The following is a 15,663-nucleotide window of genomic DNA, read 5'->3' as shown; positions in this document are numbered from 1 at the left end:
GATCGGACGAACCTTGCCTTCCTTCCTGGGAACTGTAAACAGACTGGAAACGTTCCGACTCTGGAACCGGCACAATAACTCCTTGTGCTAACAGGTCCTGCAGCCACTCTGGAGACAGGCGTAAGTTGGAAGGAAAGACCCGAATCTCGATCTTGTAACCAAACGGAATCAGTTTGTAGACCAATTTATCCTGAATGTGCAAGGTCCACGGATATGGAAAGAAGCAAAGACGTTGTACCACGCCCCCCCCCCCCCCCCCCACACACACACACACACACACACACACACACACACACGGGTGAGGGCACCCCTTCAGGCTGGAAGGCTTGTTTGTGGAACCAGAAATGCCTGCTTTGGACTTACCATTCCAGGGTATCTTGGAGACTCCCGCAAAGTTACGGGTGGATCTCGAGCCCTTTTCCTGCGATCCAGATGACGAAAGGTCCGCTTGCAAGACAATAAAAGAAGGGACCCCACTTACGGCAAGGTTCTTTGCCCTTAGCAGCCTGCAGGAAGCAATGTACTCTTGCCTCCCGCAAGACCCTTAATGATCTCTTCTATAGAAGCACCGAACAGTCACCTACAAAAGGAAGGTCAGTCAGCACCTTTTTAGAAGCCTGGTCAACTGACCAGTACTTCAATCAGATCCAACTGTGGGGGGATGGGCTTGTGAAATCAATACAGAGACCTGTGTTCCTTAATGGGAGGAACACAGGAGCTCTGCATTAATTCCCGAGAGAACAACGGTCTGCTGTGTTTACAACAGCAGACTGCTGTTCTCTTCACACGGAGCGATCGCGGGCGCCCGACGGCGATCTCAGCCACCAGCCCCGTGCATCGGCATTCCCGTATGGCGATTCGCAGGAACCTGCCGACTTGCTGCCGTATAACTGGGGTGGCTGTTCAGCAAGTGGTTAAAAGTAAAATATGGAATTTGTTTTGATTTTAGAATCACACTTCCCTAGGTGGATGCAGCATTGGCTCAATGCTAAATCAGTCCCCTGCCAACCGAGCAATCAAACACAGATCAATCGTTTTTCAAAGCTCCCTGAGCAGAGAGCTGGTGACTATTAGTCACTGCTGTTTGTTCTGCACCCCCCCCCCCCCCCCCCGCTCACTGGAGTGCTGGGCTATGGAGGGGCAGGAGCAGCTGGCTCAGGCTCTCAGCGGCTTGCTGAGAGACTGAGCTGGGTTCTGGTCGAGGCATGAGGGTGGATCCTGACCATATGGTCACAATCTTTCCTGAGCTTGAACCTGCTCTGTGACGTCACAGAAAAACGGGTCCACAGAAGTACAGAGTTTCAGCTGTACTTCTTTAAATATCATTTACTATACAAAAGCGGACAGCGTAATGGAAACGTTACCAACAGGGTAGCCAGAAAGGAGGGAGATACTTCTCCAAGATCTCCAAGCAGGAAAATCTTCCAGTGCGACAGATGTAGTGTCACACCATATTTTCCCCCTTCGGTGGTCACAAATGGTCTTACTGTGGTAGGCGATTCCCAAAAATAGCAAGCACTTTTTTTTTCCATGCAAGAATTTAATAAATGTGAAACACCGGCTTTTTCATCATCCCTGCATCTATGTTCCACGTGTATGCAATATTATTAGCATACAATAGAGTAATACAAACTATTATTATACCCTTGTACTGCTCTAAGCTAATATGTATAATGTTCTGTCCAGCTCTTAAGGGAATAAATGGTATTATTTGTACATAATACAGTGCTATTTACTCATTCAATGATACAGGGAAAGTAATTTTTTGTCTGGAGAGGAGTGGCAGTTGTAATCTGCTTGCATAGCACTATATGGTATTAGAGGAGTAAATAGATGGGATTAGTGCTGCATTATGCTCAGAACACAAGAGTGCTATTATTGGTTACAGCGGTCTGCTCTCCTGTAAACCTGCAAATCAGGGCCTTTAGAGATCATTGTGAACCACATCAATGCCACATTTCACAAAAAGCTGACCGCAATCTAAACTGAAACACAACCTCCGACTTTCCAATATGTAGATATTGTAAAGGCAGCAAACCCATTTACAGGCTAGGACATTTTTACTAAAACTGGAGCAATCAAAATCTGATACAACTATGTATGGTAGCCAATTGGTTTCTATGCACAGTTGCACCAGATTTTGCACTCTCCAGTTTTAGTACATCTCACCCACAGCTTCCAACTCCTGACAAACACCAACTGTTAATATATTTTTTTGCTCATTTACAGTGCCTTGAAAGTATTCACACCCCTTGAAATTTTCCACATTTTGTCATGTTACAACCAAAAACGTAAATGTATTTTATTGGGATTTTATGAGTTAGACCAACACAAAGTGTCACATAATTTTGAAGTGGAAGGAAAATGATAAAATGTTTTTCAACATTTTTAACAAATACAACAACCTTTACTCTGATACCCCTAACTAAAATCTAGTGGAACCAATTGCCTTCAGAAGTCAGCTTTATAGTAAATAGGAGTCCCCCTGTGTGAAATTTAATCTTAGTATAAATACAGCTGTTCTGTGAATCCCTCAGAGGTTTGTTAGAGAACCTTAGTGAACAGCAGGCCGATGGCAACGCTGGGGGAGCTGCAGAGGGCAACGCTGGAGAAGGGCAGGTTGGAGAATCTGTCCACAGGGCAACTATTCATCATGTACTTCACAAATCTGGTCTTTATGGAAGAGTGGCAAGAAGAAAGCCATTGTTCAAAGAAAGCCATAAGAAGTCCCATTTGCAGTTAGCGAGAAGCCATGTAAGGGACACCGCAAACACAAGGAAGAAGGCACTCTGGTCAGAGGAGACCAAAATTGAACTTTTTAAAAGCAAAATGCTTTGTGTGGTGGAAAACTAACACTGCGCACATCACCCTGAACACACCATCTCCACCGTGAAACATGGTGGTGGCAGCATCAAGTTGTGGAGATGCTTTTCTTCAGCAGGGACAAGGAAGCTGGTTAGAGTTGATGGGAAGATGGATGTAGCCAAATACAGGGCAATCTTAGAAGAAAACCTGTTAAGAGTCTGCAAAAGACTTGACTGGGGTGGAGGTTCACCTTCCAGCAGAACAACCCTAAAAACATACAGCCAGAGCTACAATGGAATGGTTTAGATCAAAGCATATTCATGTGTTAGAATGGTCGAGTCAAAGTCCAGACCTAAATCCAATTAAGAATCTGTGGCAAGACTTTTAAATTGCTGTTCACAGACGCTGTCCATCCAATCTGACAGAGCTTGAGCTATTTTGCAAAGAATGGGCAAAAATATCACTCTAGATGTGCAAAGCTGGTAGAGACATCCCCAAAAAGACTTTCAGCTGTCAATTGAAATGAAAGGTGGTTCTTCAAAGTACTGCCTGGGGGAAGGGGGGGGCGCTAAATTCAAATGCATGCCACACTTTTGAGATATTTGTAAAATTTCAAGGGGTACGAATACCTTTTCAAGGCACTGTATATGAAGCCAACACTTTTTAGCCAGGCTCTGCAGAGTACACTGAACCATTGACATCTCTTCCTGTCCCCAAAAAAAAAAAAAAAAAAACGTACAAACTATCTTTTCACAGTCATACAAGAAAAGTATCAAACACAGGACTGATCGGGAAGGAAGTCCTCTAAAGTTGAATTCGGTTAAAATACATAAACCTGATCTGCCACATTAGGACTACTGACCGATAAAGTGAATCACTTTGATTATCTTGTTACACTGAAAGTGGGTGGGATATATTATGCAGCAAGTGAACATGTTGTCCCAGAAATAAACAATGTAGGAGGAAAAAAAAAAAATGGATTTGAGAGACTTTGACAAGGGCCAAATTGTAATGACTAGAGGACTGAATCAGAACTCCAAAACTGCAGCCCTTGTGGGATGTTCCTGGTCTACAGTGGTCAGGACCAATTAAACATCGTCCAAGGAAGGAAAGCGTCAAAACGGTCATTGATGCTCATGGGGCACACAGGCTGGCCTTTGTAGTCTGATCCAATAGAAGAGCGACTGTAGCTCAAATTGCTGAAAAGGTTAATGCTGGTTCTGATAGAAAGGTGTCAGAACACACAGTGCATCGCAGTTTGCTGTGTATGGGGCTGTGTAGTCGCAGACTTGTCAGGGTGCCCATGCGGACCCGTGTCCACAGCCAAAATCCCCTACAATGGACACGTGAACATCAGAATTGGACCATGAAGCAATGGAAGAAGGTGGCCTGGTCTGATGAACCACTCTTTTTACATCATGTGGATGGCAGTGTGCATCTGTGTCACTTACCTGGGGAAAACCTGGCACCCGGATGCACTATGGAACGTCCGATCCATGGAGGTCCCACTTAGCAACTTACAGGACCTGCTACTGACTGCCAGATAATCCGCATACCTTCAGAGGTCTGGTGGAGTCCATGGCCTGACGGGTCAGGGTTGTTTTGGCAGCAAAATTGGGGCCTACTAAATATTAGGTGGGGGTCATAATGTTATGGCTAATTGGTGTATATGGAAGCTTTTTTTTATCAAAAGGAAGCATTTGCCCACACAGGCCTGGGATTTACGCAGCTTTGCCAGCCTGTGGACCTGACTTTACTGTAGTTAAAGCTAAACTCTATGTATGGATATTTTTACTTAGATTGGTCCAGCTTGGACCAATGTAACTAGGCATATACCACACCTACTGTAGAATCCCCCTGGTAACTGAAAATCACTGATAGGCAATGCTACTACAGTAATCTACACTAACTTCCAGGTCCTATGCCATGCAACTGCACTGCTGCTTAGTGAACACAGGCAGTGGCTCGTTCAGCATAGCACTAAAGAATGCTTTGTATTTTCTCAATGAATGTGAAGTGTTGCACTTGAGGTGTAGAATAGGTTATCCCCACCCACCTCATCCAATCGGAGAGCGCTTTGCATTACCTGAGAAAATGAAATGGTGCCTATGGATGTTGGTTGACCTCCTGTGTTCACAATGTAGCAGTGCAACAGCTTGACACAGTCACTGAAGTAGCGGTGCCTACTACAGTGATTTCCAGCTTCCAGAGGGATCTGACAGCAGGTATGCTATATGCATAGTTACACTAATCCAAGCTGGACCAATGTAACAAAGTAAAAATATCCATACCCAGAATTCATCTTGAAGCAACACAGCTAAGTCACCGCCTCCTACCCAGCCTGCTATTGGAAAATGCAGCAACAAAAAAGTTCATATCATAGAGCAGTGGTCCTCAACCCTGGTCCTCAGGGCCCACTAAGAGGCCAGGTTTGCAAGATAACTGAAATCCATCCCAGGTGATATCATTTGCTGCTCAGTGATTGCAGTACTCTAGTCTGCATCTCCCCAAGGTAATACTTAAAATCTAGCCTGTTAGTGGGCCCTGAGGACCGGAGTTGAGGACCACTGTCAGAGGACACCCAACAGATCCCAAACACTGCTGCTCCTTAAGCCCCGTACACACGTACCGATTCTCGGCCGTAAATATTCGGTCGGCGACCGATCGGCCGATTGTAGGCTTGTTAGTATGATGCTTCCGACAGCCGACAGCGCATTTTCGGCCGAACAGAATCTGTCGTGCAGGCATTAAAATTTGTTGGCCAACACCAGAACAGCCGATTGTTCGCCAGTCAGTACAGATTTCGGCCGACAGACAGCCGATTAGCAAGACTGGGCATGCTCAGAAAAGAAAAAAAGACAAGGAAAGTTAACCATCACATGACATCACTTCTGCAGTTGGCTGTTGTTGGCCGACAAAATTCGTGTGCAGTCTTTTGCAGTTTTCAACAGACACGACAGCCCTGGACAAAAGACGGCCGATAGTTCGGCCGACGATCGGTACGCGTGTACGGGGCTTTCGTCTGAATGCAGTTTTGCCACTACAATTGCTGTTAAAGTGGTTCTAAAGGCTTTACTTTCATGCATTCATTGCATGAAGGCAAAAAATCTTCAGTGTGCCGCTGCCCCCTTATACTCAAATGAGTCCAATCCAGTGGCGTGCATGGGAGCAGATGCTCTTCTGGGTCTATGCCTCCTCCTTCAAGAGTGAATGAGGAGGGAGCAGAGGGGGGCATGGCAGAGCCACGCTTTGTGTCTATGGGGGCACTCAGAAGGGGCCAAGAGCCCCGGCGGGGGACCCAAGAAAAGAGGATCGGGGCTGCTCTGTGCAAAACCATTGCACAGAGCAGGTAAGTATTACATGGTATTTAAAAAAAGAAACTCTGAAGCTTTAATAATCACTTTACTAAATAAACATTATTAGTATTTCTTATCTCTTATATCTGCCAGGAAGCGGGGGTGCATGTAGTTCGTGTGTTTACAGGCCAGTACCTTAAAAAGGTTGGTATACTCAAATCAGGTAGCCTGAGTCACCAACTGGTTTTCATAGCTTTTAGAGTCCCAAGTAGCAGGCTCTCCTCGTAATTGTTTCAAAATGTGTTCCTACATGTCCAGGAAAGTCAGGGTGTTTTTGCTCAACGCAGACAGGTCCATTTAAAAAAAAAAGCAGAGAATGTGGCTTTCACAAACCTTCCCTGGTGGAGAATCATCCCGGTGCATAAGTTTTAGATGGGAGTGATTGATTCTCTATCAGTAAAATGTTTGTGGACGTCATTTTAGCACAAAAGTCGAACCCAACTTGTTAGAAAGCCATTAGGTTCAAATCACAAGTCTATGCCATGAAAGATTGTACGCCTCTAATGTCCTTTTTTGGCGCAGCCACGCTCTCTAGCGCTTTGCTTACCATTTCCTCCACACACTCTAGTAATACTCTGAAAAAGTAAATGTCCCCAATAGTGTTCCCAATTACATCAGGTGCCCCTACCAGAGTAATTTGCATACATTGGGTGCCCCCATAAATCAGTTTCCACCATCAGGGTACCCACTTATATCCGGTGTCCCCTTCAGAGTGCCCCCTTGCATCAGGTTTCTTCATCAAAAGGCCTCCTTACATCTGGTGTCTTCCATCAGTGTGCCCCCTTACATCACTTGTCCCCATCAGAGTGCCCCCTTAGAGTGTCCCCTTACATCAGGTATTCCCATCGCAGTGCTCCTTTACATCAGGTGATTCCTTCACATTGCCACCTTACATCAGGAGATCCCATCAGAGTGAACCCTTACCTAATGTGCCCATCACCGTACCCCAACATTTGCCCATCAGTGTGCCCCCTTAAAATGTGCAGATCAGCATGCCCCTTATTTTATGTTAAGGGGCACTGATGGGCATATTTTATGTTAAGGGGCACACTGATGGGCACATTGTGCCCATCGGAGTGAACCTTAAAATGTGCCCATCAGCGTGCCCCTTAAGAGAAAGCATGCCCCTGTAAATACCACACCCCACATACCAGGGAGCGGGAGCCAGCAGAGGTAGCAAGCTGCAGGGGGACTCGTGACCAGCAAGGAGTGAGAGCCGGGAGCCGCGAGAATGTGCATCAGGGAGTAGGGCGCGTACGTGACGTCACACTATACCTTGTGGCCCGGCCGTGAGATAGTCAGCAGCAGGGGGCGGGGTACACAAGCAGCGACATTGGTTGCTGGGTCTCCTGCGATCCCAGCAACAAATGACTACGGAGCCAAGATGTGTCACTTTACACGGGGGGCCTGACGGTCCGGAGAGGAACGCCGCTCGGTCCATGTTCCAACGGGTCACCATTTAATGGTGGCTGTTCTAGAACATGACAAGCTAGGCAAATCAGTCAGCAATGGGAGTGTTAATTACCCATCCAGTTTCCCTATTCTGATAAAAGGCTATTATAATAGCCGGCATGCTAAATGGGAAGTTTTCATGTTGTACTTGCTGCCATGGAGAATGATGAACAAATACTTTGGTTCATATTACAAAATGTTATCCAACTCAAGGTTTGCATAACAGATTTATCTTCCCTAAAAGACTGCAGGCTCGTACAAACATGTATCAATGTGTATTGGTACATGAAGGGCTTTTTTTTTCAGATCCACGCAGTAATTATGAAACAAACCCTGCACTTTCCTGTAAGACTGCTCACTACTCCTTGCGCAGGAGGACTGGTCTATCTGCCCCCTCCTGTAGTTTTCAGCAGACAGCCTGTAGGTGTGCTGGTTCCCTTGGAGTGTGCAAAATACGGTGCAGCTTGTGGTTGCAGGAAAGAAAAACTCTACGTATGACCAGCTTAAGCCCTTTTTTCTGTAATGAATACAATAGCATACAGTGTATCTTACAAACGTGAGTACAACCCTCATATCTTTTCATACAACACTGAAGAAATGACTCTCTGCTACAACGTAAAGTAGTGAGTGTACAGCTTGTATAACAGTGTACATTTGCTGTCCCCTAAAAATAACCCAACACAGCCATTAATGTCTAAACCGCTGGCAACAAAAACGAGTACACCCCTAAGTAAAAATGTCCAAATTGGGCCTAATTAGCCATTTTCCCTCCCCGGAGCCATGTGACTCGTTAGTGTTGCAAGGTCTCAGGTGTGAATGGGGAGCAGGTGCGGTAAATTTGGTGTTATAACTCTCACTCTCTCATACTGGTCTTTGGAAGTTCAACATGGCAGCTTATGACAAAGAATATTTCACTCCCATTTTGATGTGGAGATTTCCCTCAAAATCCATATCAGACCCAAAAAAGGTAAGGATTTTTGGGGGCATGCTAAATTTTTTTTTTTTAATTTTGAAATGCTGTCAAAAAGATTTACATTCTGTTGTCGGTGGACCCCACTGACAGCAGATGAGTCAGTCATTTAGGACTCGGCAGCTGCCCACTCCTTAACCACCATATTTACTGGTTAAGGATCCTGGCAACTGCCGGCATTAATGTACCACGGGGCTCATAGTACTAAAATACTGCATTACTTCATAAAATCACCCATACGGTATTTTAGTAGCTTTTTTAGTGAATTAAAAAAAAAAAAAAGTTTGAAAAAACGATAGAGGTATTTTACTGCAGTTCTTAAAGCGGTAGTATCCCGCTTTTTTTGACTTACCTACAGGTAAGCCTATAATAAGGCTTACCTGTAGGTACAATTAATATCTCCTAAACCGGCACAGTTTAGGAGATATTTGCAGAGCATGCAGCCGCTCACGAGAGCAGCGTATGCGCTCTGAAGGTACGGTGGACCTTCAGCTTCCCTTGCCGGGAGCTTGCTGGAAAATCACTCCCGCGCGCATGCGCGGGAGTGACGTCATCGCGGCTCAAGCTAATCACAGCGCCGGAGCAGCCGAACCCGGAAGAGACGCTGAGGGATCATGGCAGCGCCCGCAGCGATGTCCGGGGGTCCGTGTCGGGGCTTCGTTCTAAGGTAATACATAATGAGTTAGTATGCGATGCATACTAGCTCATTATGCCTTTGTCTTGCAGGGTTTTTTTTTTGTGTTTTTGGGTTTACAACCGCTTTAAAGGGGTAGATACCACTTTGAGCCCCCTATCTACTTTTAACTGTCAAAGGCAGTTTTATCCGTGGTTTTGGTGATAAGGCTATGTTCTACTTAATGCATTCACCTTCCATGATTATGTACAGTGCAACTTCAGGAATAAACCCATCCCTCTAATAACTGTACACCTAGCAGCCATCTAGCAGCCATGAAACACCACCGAGGAAACAAACAACTCACTTTAGTTTCCCGAAGCAAGAACTGCAGGTCTCGTCCACTCAAGATCCCGTGATTCTTCACATAATTGGGCATGTGTACTGTGCCCTTTTCATGTACAGTACCATGTACCTCCATATAGGTGTGGATGATGTCCAAATAAGTGTTCTTGTCCTGCGAAATAGAAAAATAGCACTAGATGAGCACAGATAAAAAAAAATGAGCTGACCGCATAATTCCACACCAGATGGCAGCTGAGGACCACCAGAATTGCATGACAGCATCGTGACTACATCAGTTAAACAAGGGATTATGGGTAAGAATGCAGGGGAGGCAGTAGTCATTGTTCAGTATATGTATCAAAGAGTAGGATGAGTCAGAAGGACACAGGGAAGTAAAATAGGGTGAAAAATGTAACAAAGGAGAAAACCCAGCAAATATATTGCAGAAATTAAAAGTAATTTGTTTCATCCTCAAATTGACTCAATGTATAAATCGCCTTAAAGACGTTATTCTTGTTAACAAACCTGTTACATGCACGGAATGTGAGAGGTGAACGCATACTTTAACTCCTTCACACCTAAGGGTAAAACAAATCTTAAAGCCTAAGCACAATTTTGCAACTTTGACATGCGTTCCATATTACAACTGCTTTGTGCATGCAGGTGGATTATACTGCGTTTTTTTTTCCAAAATTGTATAAAGTCACAGAATAATAGTTATTAATTTATTAGATATTACATGATAAACATAATATACAGGTAAAATTTGGACATCCATATAGAGGGCTTGACATACAGTAAATGCATCTACATAAATACGTTTCATATTACAATAAAGAATATATACATTAAAAAAATATAAAAAAAATATATATCATATAGTCCGCCTCCAAATGGTATGTCTTCATATCTATGAGCTCTATGCATTTCGTGGTCCTCCGTCCACTCATCAGGAGCTTAATTAAAAAGGATATCTGTAAATATAGACTAATGTTAAAAACCAAGAATCTCAGGAAAGAAATATAACAAATTGCTCCAAAAATACAGAACAGTATATAGACTCCGACTACGTACACAACTGTGGCTAAAATATCAAGATAACTAGGAGGGCAGCAAAGACCGACCCATAAGCAACCGTCTAGCCCGGGGCTGAGGCGGGTAAAAGCCATCCGGTCCACCACACGGGGAGAAGGGGGGGGGGGGTTGGAGTAGAAACATCCCCACTGAGGAGGTAACTCAGGACACCGCATTTGTATCCAAAGAGGGTAAACAAATAATAGCCAGATAATCTAAGAAAAATAATGAATAAATATAATGTATCCATATATCTATCTATCTATATCTATACACATACACAGTACAGACCAAAAGTTTGGACACACCTTCTCATTCAAAGAGTTTTCTTTATTTTCATGACTATGGAAATTGTAGAGTCACACTTCAAGAGGTAGTCACCTGAAATGGTTTTCACTTCACAGGTGTGCCCTGTCAGGTTTAATAAGTGTGATTTCTTGCCTTATAAATGGGGTTGGGACCATCAGTTGTGTTGTGCAGAAGTCAGGTGGATACACAGCTGATAGTCCTACTGAATAGACTGTTAGAATTTGTATTATGGCAAGAGAAAAGCAGCTAAGTACAGGAAAACGAGTGGCCATCATTACTTTAAGAAATGAAGGTCAGTCAGTCCGAAAAATTGGGAAAACTTTGAAAGTGTCCCCAAGTGCAGTCACAAAAACCATCAAGCGCTACAAAGAAACTGGCTGACATGCAGACCGCCCCAGGAAAGAGTCACCTCTGCTGCGGAGGATAAGTTCATCTGAGTCACCAGCCTGAGAAAACGCAGGTTAACAGTAGCTCAGATTAGAGACCAGGTCAATGGCACACGGAGTTCTAGCAGCAGACACATCTCTAGAACAACTGTTAAGAGGAGACTGTGTGAATCCGGCCTTCATGGTAGAATATCTGCTAGGAAACCACTGCTAAAGAAAGGCAACAAGCAGAAGAGACTTGTTTGGGCTAAAGAACACAAGGAATGGACATTAGACCAGTGGAAATCTGTGCTTTGGTCTGATGAGTCCAAATTTGAGATCTTTGGTTCCAACCACTGTGTCTTTGTGCGATGCAGAAAAGGTGAACGGATGGACTCTACATGCCTGGTTCCCACGGTGAAGCATGGAGGAGGAGGTGTGATGGTGTGGGGGTGCTTTGTTGGAGACACTGTTGGGGATTTATTCAAAATTGAAGGCATACTGAACCAGCATGGCTACCACAGCATCTTGCAGCGGCATGCTATTCAATCCGGTTTGCCTTTAGTTGGACCATCATTTATTTTTCAACAGGACAATGACCCCAAACACACCTCCAGGCTGTGTAAGGGCTATTTGACCAAGAAGGAGAGTGATGGGGTGCTGCAAAAGATGACATGGCCTCCACAGTCACCGGACCTGAACCCAATCGAGATGGTTTGGGGTGGGCTGGACCGCAGAGTGAAGGCAAAAGGGCCAACAAGTGCTAAGCATCTCTGGGAACTCCTTCAAGACTGTTGGAAGACCATTTCAGGTGACTACCTCTTGAAGCTCATCAAGAGAATGCCAAGAGTGTGCAAAGCAGTAATCAAAGCAAAAGGTGGCTACTTTGAAGAACCTAGAATATGACATTTTCAGTTGTTTCACACCTTTTTGTTATGTATAAAATTCCACAAGTGTTAATTCATAGTTTTGATGCCTTCAGTGTGAATCTACAATTTTCATAGTCATGAAAATAAAGAACTCTTTGAATGAGAAGGTGTGTCCAAACTTTTGGTCTGTACTGTGTGTATATTATATATATATATATATATATATATATATATATATATATATATATATATATATATATATACAGTGGGTACGGAAAGTATTCAGACCCCCTTAAATTTTTCACTCTTTGTTATATTGCAGCCATTTGCTAAAATCATTTAAGTTCATTCTTCTTCCTCATGAATGTACACATAGCACCCCATACTGACAGAAAAACACAGAATTGTTGACATTGTTGCAGATTTATTAAAAAAGAAAAACTGAAATATCACATGGTCCTAAGTATTCAGACCCTTTGCTGTGACACTCATATATTTAACTCAGGTGCTTTCTTTTTCTTCTGATCATCCTTGAGATGGTTCTACACCTTCATTTGAGTCCAGCTGTGTTTGATTATACTGATTGGACTTGATTAGGAAAGCCACACACCTGTCTATATAAGACCTTCCAGATCACAATGCATGTCAGAGCAAATGAGAATCATGAGGTCAAAGGAACTGCCTGAAGAGCTCAGAGACAGAATTGTGGCAAGGCACAGATCTGGCCAAGGTTACAAAAAGATTTCTGCTGCACTTAAGATTCCCAAGAGCACAGTGGCCTCCATAATCCTCAAATGGAAGACGTTTGGGACGACCAGAACCCTTCCTAGAGCTGGCCGTCCGGCCAAACTGAGCTATCGGGGGACAAGAGCCTTGGTGAGAGAGGTAAAGAAGAACCCAAAGATCACTGTGGCTGAGCTCCAGAGATGCAGTCAGGAGATGGGAGAAAGTTGTAGAAAGTCAACCATCACTGCAGCCCTCCACCAGTCGGGGCTTTATGGCAGAGTGGCCCGACGGAAGCCTCTCCTCAGTGTAAGACACATGAAAGCCTGCATGGAGTTTGCTAAAAAACACCTGAAGGACTCCAAGATGGTGAGAAATAAGATTCTCTGGTCTGATGAGACCAAAATAGAACTTTTTGGCCTTAATTCTAAGCGGTATGTGTGGAGAAAACCAGGCACTGCTCATCACCTGTCCAATACAGTCCCAACAGTGAAGCATGGTGGTGGCAGCATCATGCTGTGGGGGTGTTTTTCAGCTGCAGGGACAGGACGACTGGTTGCAATCGAGGGAAAGATGAATGCGGCCAAGTACAGGAATATCCTGGACAAAAACCTTCTCCAGAGTGCTCTGGACCTCAGACTGGGCCGAAGGTTTACCTTCCAACAAGACAATGACCCTAAGCACACAGCTAAAATAACGAAGGAGTGGCTTCACAACAACTCCGTGACTGTTCTTGAATGGCCCAGCCAGAGCCCTGACTTAAACCCAATTGAGCATCTCTGGAGAGACCTAAAAATGGCTGTCCACCAACGTTTACCATCCAACCTGACAGAACTGGAGAGGATCTGCAAGGAGGAATGGCAGAGGATCCCCAAATCCAGGTGTGAAAGACTTGTTGCATCTTTCCCAAAAAGATTCCTGGCTGTATTAGATCAAAAGGGGCTTCTACTAAATACTGAGCAAAGGGTCTGAATACTTAGGACCATGTGATATTTCAGTTTTTCTTTTTTAATAAATCTGCAACAATGTCAACAATTCTGTGTTTTTCTGTCAGTATGGAGTGCTATGTGTACATTCATGAGGAAGAAGAATGAACTTAAATGATTTTAGCAAATGGCTGCAATATAACAAAGAGTGAAAAATTTAAGGGGGTCTGAATACTTTCCGTACCCACTGTGTATATATATATATATATATATATATATATATATATATATATATATATATATATATATATATATATATATATATGCAAACAAGAAGATATCTGGTATAGTGTTTTTTTTTTTTCTCAGCACAACAAGGAATATTCCATGATGTAGTGGGAAGAAGGAAAATCAAAACGGTGCAAGATAGTAATGGGGTGAGTGACTGAGTGCCAGTGCTGGATTGGGAAACGAAACAAAGTGGACCCAGGACAAGGGAAAGGAAAAGAAGACAATCCAAAAAACCAAGTGCACAAAAGATAAAATCAGAGTGACTAATGAATAAAAATAGGTGCAGAAAAAGGGTTAGCCAAGTGACCGCTTACCTATGGCTGGGTGATCTAGTGACAAAGCCTGTAAATATAGGGATCCCACCGTGTGAAAAACCAAAAGTGTCCCGGCCACCCTCAGCCCAATTACCTCACGGAACCGGGGCAGATACCCGTCAACGCCATGTGGACACGGATATATAGGACGGGAGATGATGACATCATATCCGGCACAAGCTTTGGAAATGGGTCCCAGCTCCCTGTCTGATGGAAAATGGGCGTGGACCTGACCACGTTATGAGGAAGCAATTACGGGCGGGTCGGCCGTACATGGCGCAGATGCAGCCTATGACCAAACCCCACCCACACCCCGGATGTAAATACAGAGACAGAGAGGAGGAGGGAAGGTCAAATGGGCCTCGTATCCCCGGGATCTAGAAAGGCTTGGGGGGGGGGGGGGGCAAAAACCCTCACAGGGTTGATTGTGTATGTTATTTTTGTTGTTAGTACCAGTAGTCTGGCCCAGAAACAATAGTGAGCATTTTGTCTTTTCTTGGTCCTACCTAAAACACAACGACTGATCCAAATTAAAAAAATAAAAATAAATACTGCCAAAAATATACTAACCCTGACCTTTGACCCTTTCTTGACCCCCCAAACACTAACCCTGGCATTGACCTAGATCAAACCTTGATCTAGGTATTTTCACTCACTTTTTTCTCACTGCTAATGAGCGCTCTCTCAATTCACAGACAAACACATGGGTGGGCTTCACAGTGACTGATCACCGTGGTAGCCAATCAGAAGCTACCACATCGATCAGGTGACCCTGAATCAAGAGTTCCAGGTCCCAATCATTAGTATGGGGCCCGGGCCCTAGGTGAGGCCACCGTCTGTGTGTGGCGTGCCCCCAGAACGGGGAGAAAAAAAAAACGGGAGGGGGGGTTAAAAAAAAAAAAAAACACCATTACAGCTGTCTTCATATGTTTAAATAGCACACAGGAGTTAACCGTTCTGTTAAATATTATCCTTACCAAAAAGCTTGGCAGAAGCAAGCCATAAATTGTACAAGAGGTTTCCAGTGGCTTAAGCAGTTTACAACTTCTATCCAAAAATCATTCCACATGTCATAAATCCTGTGTATTATTGGTTGCAGCTGCTGAATGGTCACTGAGAAAACCGCAAACGCCCCATCTCAGCTCTTCAATCAACACTGATTCACAGTGATAAGTGTATCTGAGGTTGTGAATATAGTGGAAAGGGTTAGAACACCTGTCAGGTTTTACCTTCTACAGTGCCTTGAAAAAG

The 15,663-nt window shown here is 44.1% G+C and overlaps 1 protein-coding gene across 1 annotated transcript in view; it reads right to left on the bottom strand.

Annotated features, from left to right (window-relative positions):
• The window catches only part of MGAT5 (alpha-1,6-mannosylglycoprotein 6-beta-N-acetylglucosaminyltransferase), a 304,189-nt gene that overhangs the window by 36,060 nt on the left and 252,466 nt on the right, over positions 1-15,663 (bottom strand). The window contains exon 12 of the mRNA XM_082260943.1: positions 9,564-9,713. Coding sequence (XP_082117069.1) covers positions 9,564-9,713 — 150 coding nt within the window. The remainder of the gene's footprint in view (positions 1-9,563; positions 9,714-15,663) is intronic.

Source organism: Pelophylax lessonae, assembly GCF_965119305.1.
Source record: "Pelophylax lessonae genome assembly, chromosome: 6".
NCBI lineage: Eukaryota > Metazoa > Chordata > Amphibia > Anura > Ranidae > Pelophylax > Pelophylax lessonae.
This window is presented reverse-complemented; position numbering and strand designations above follow the sequence as displayed.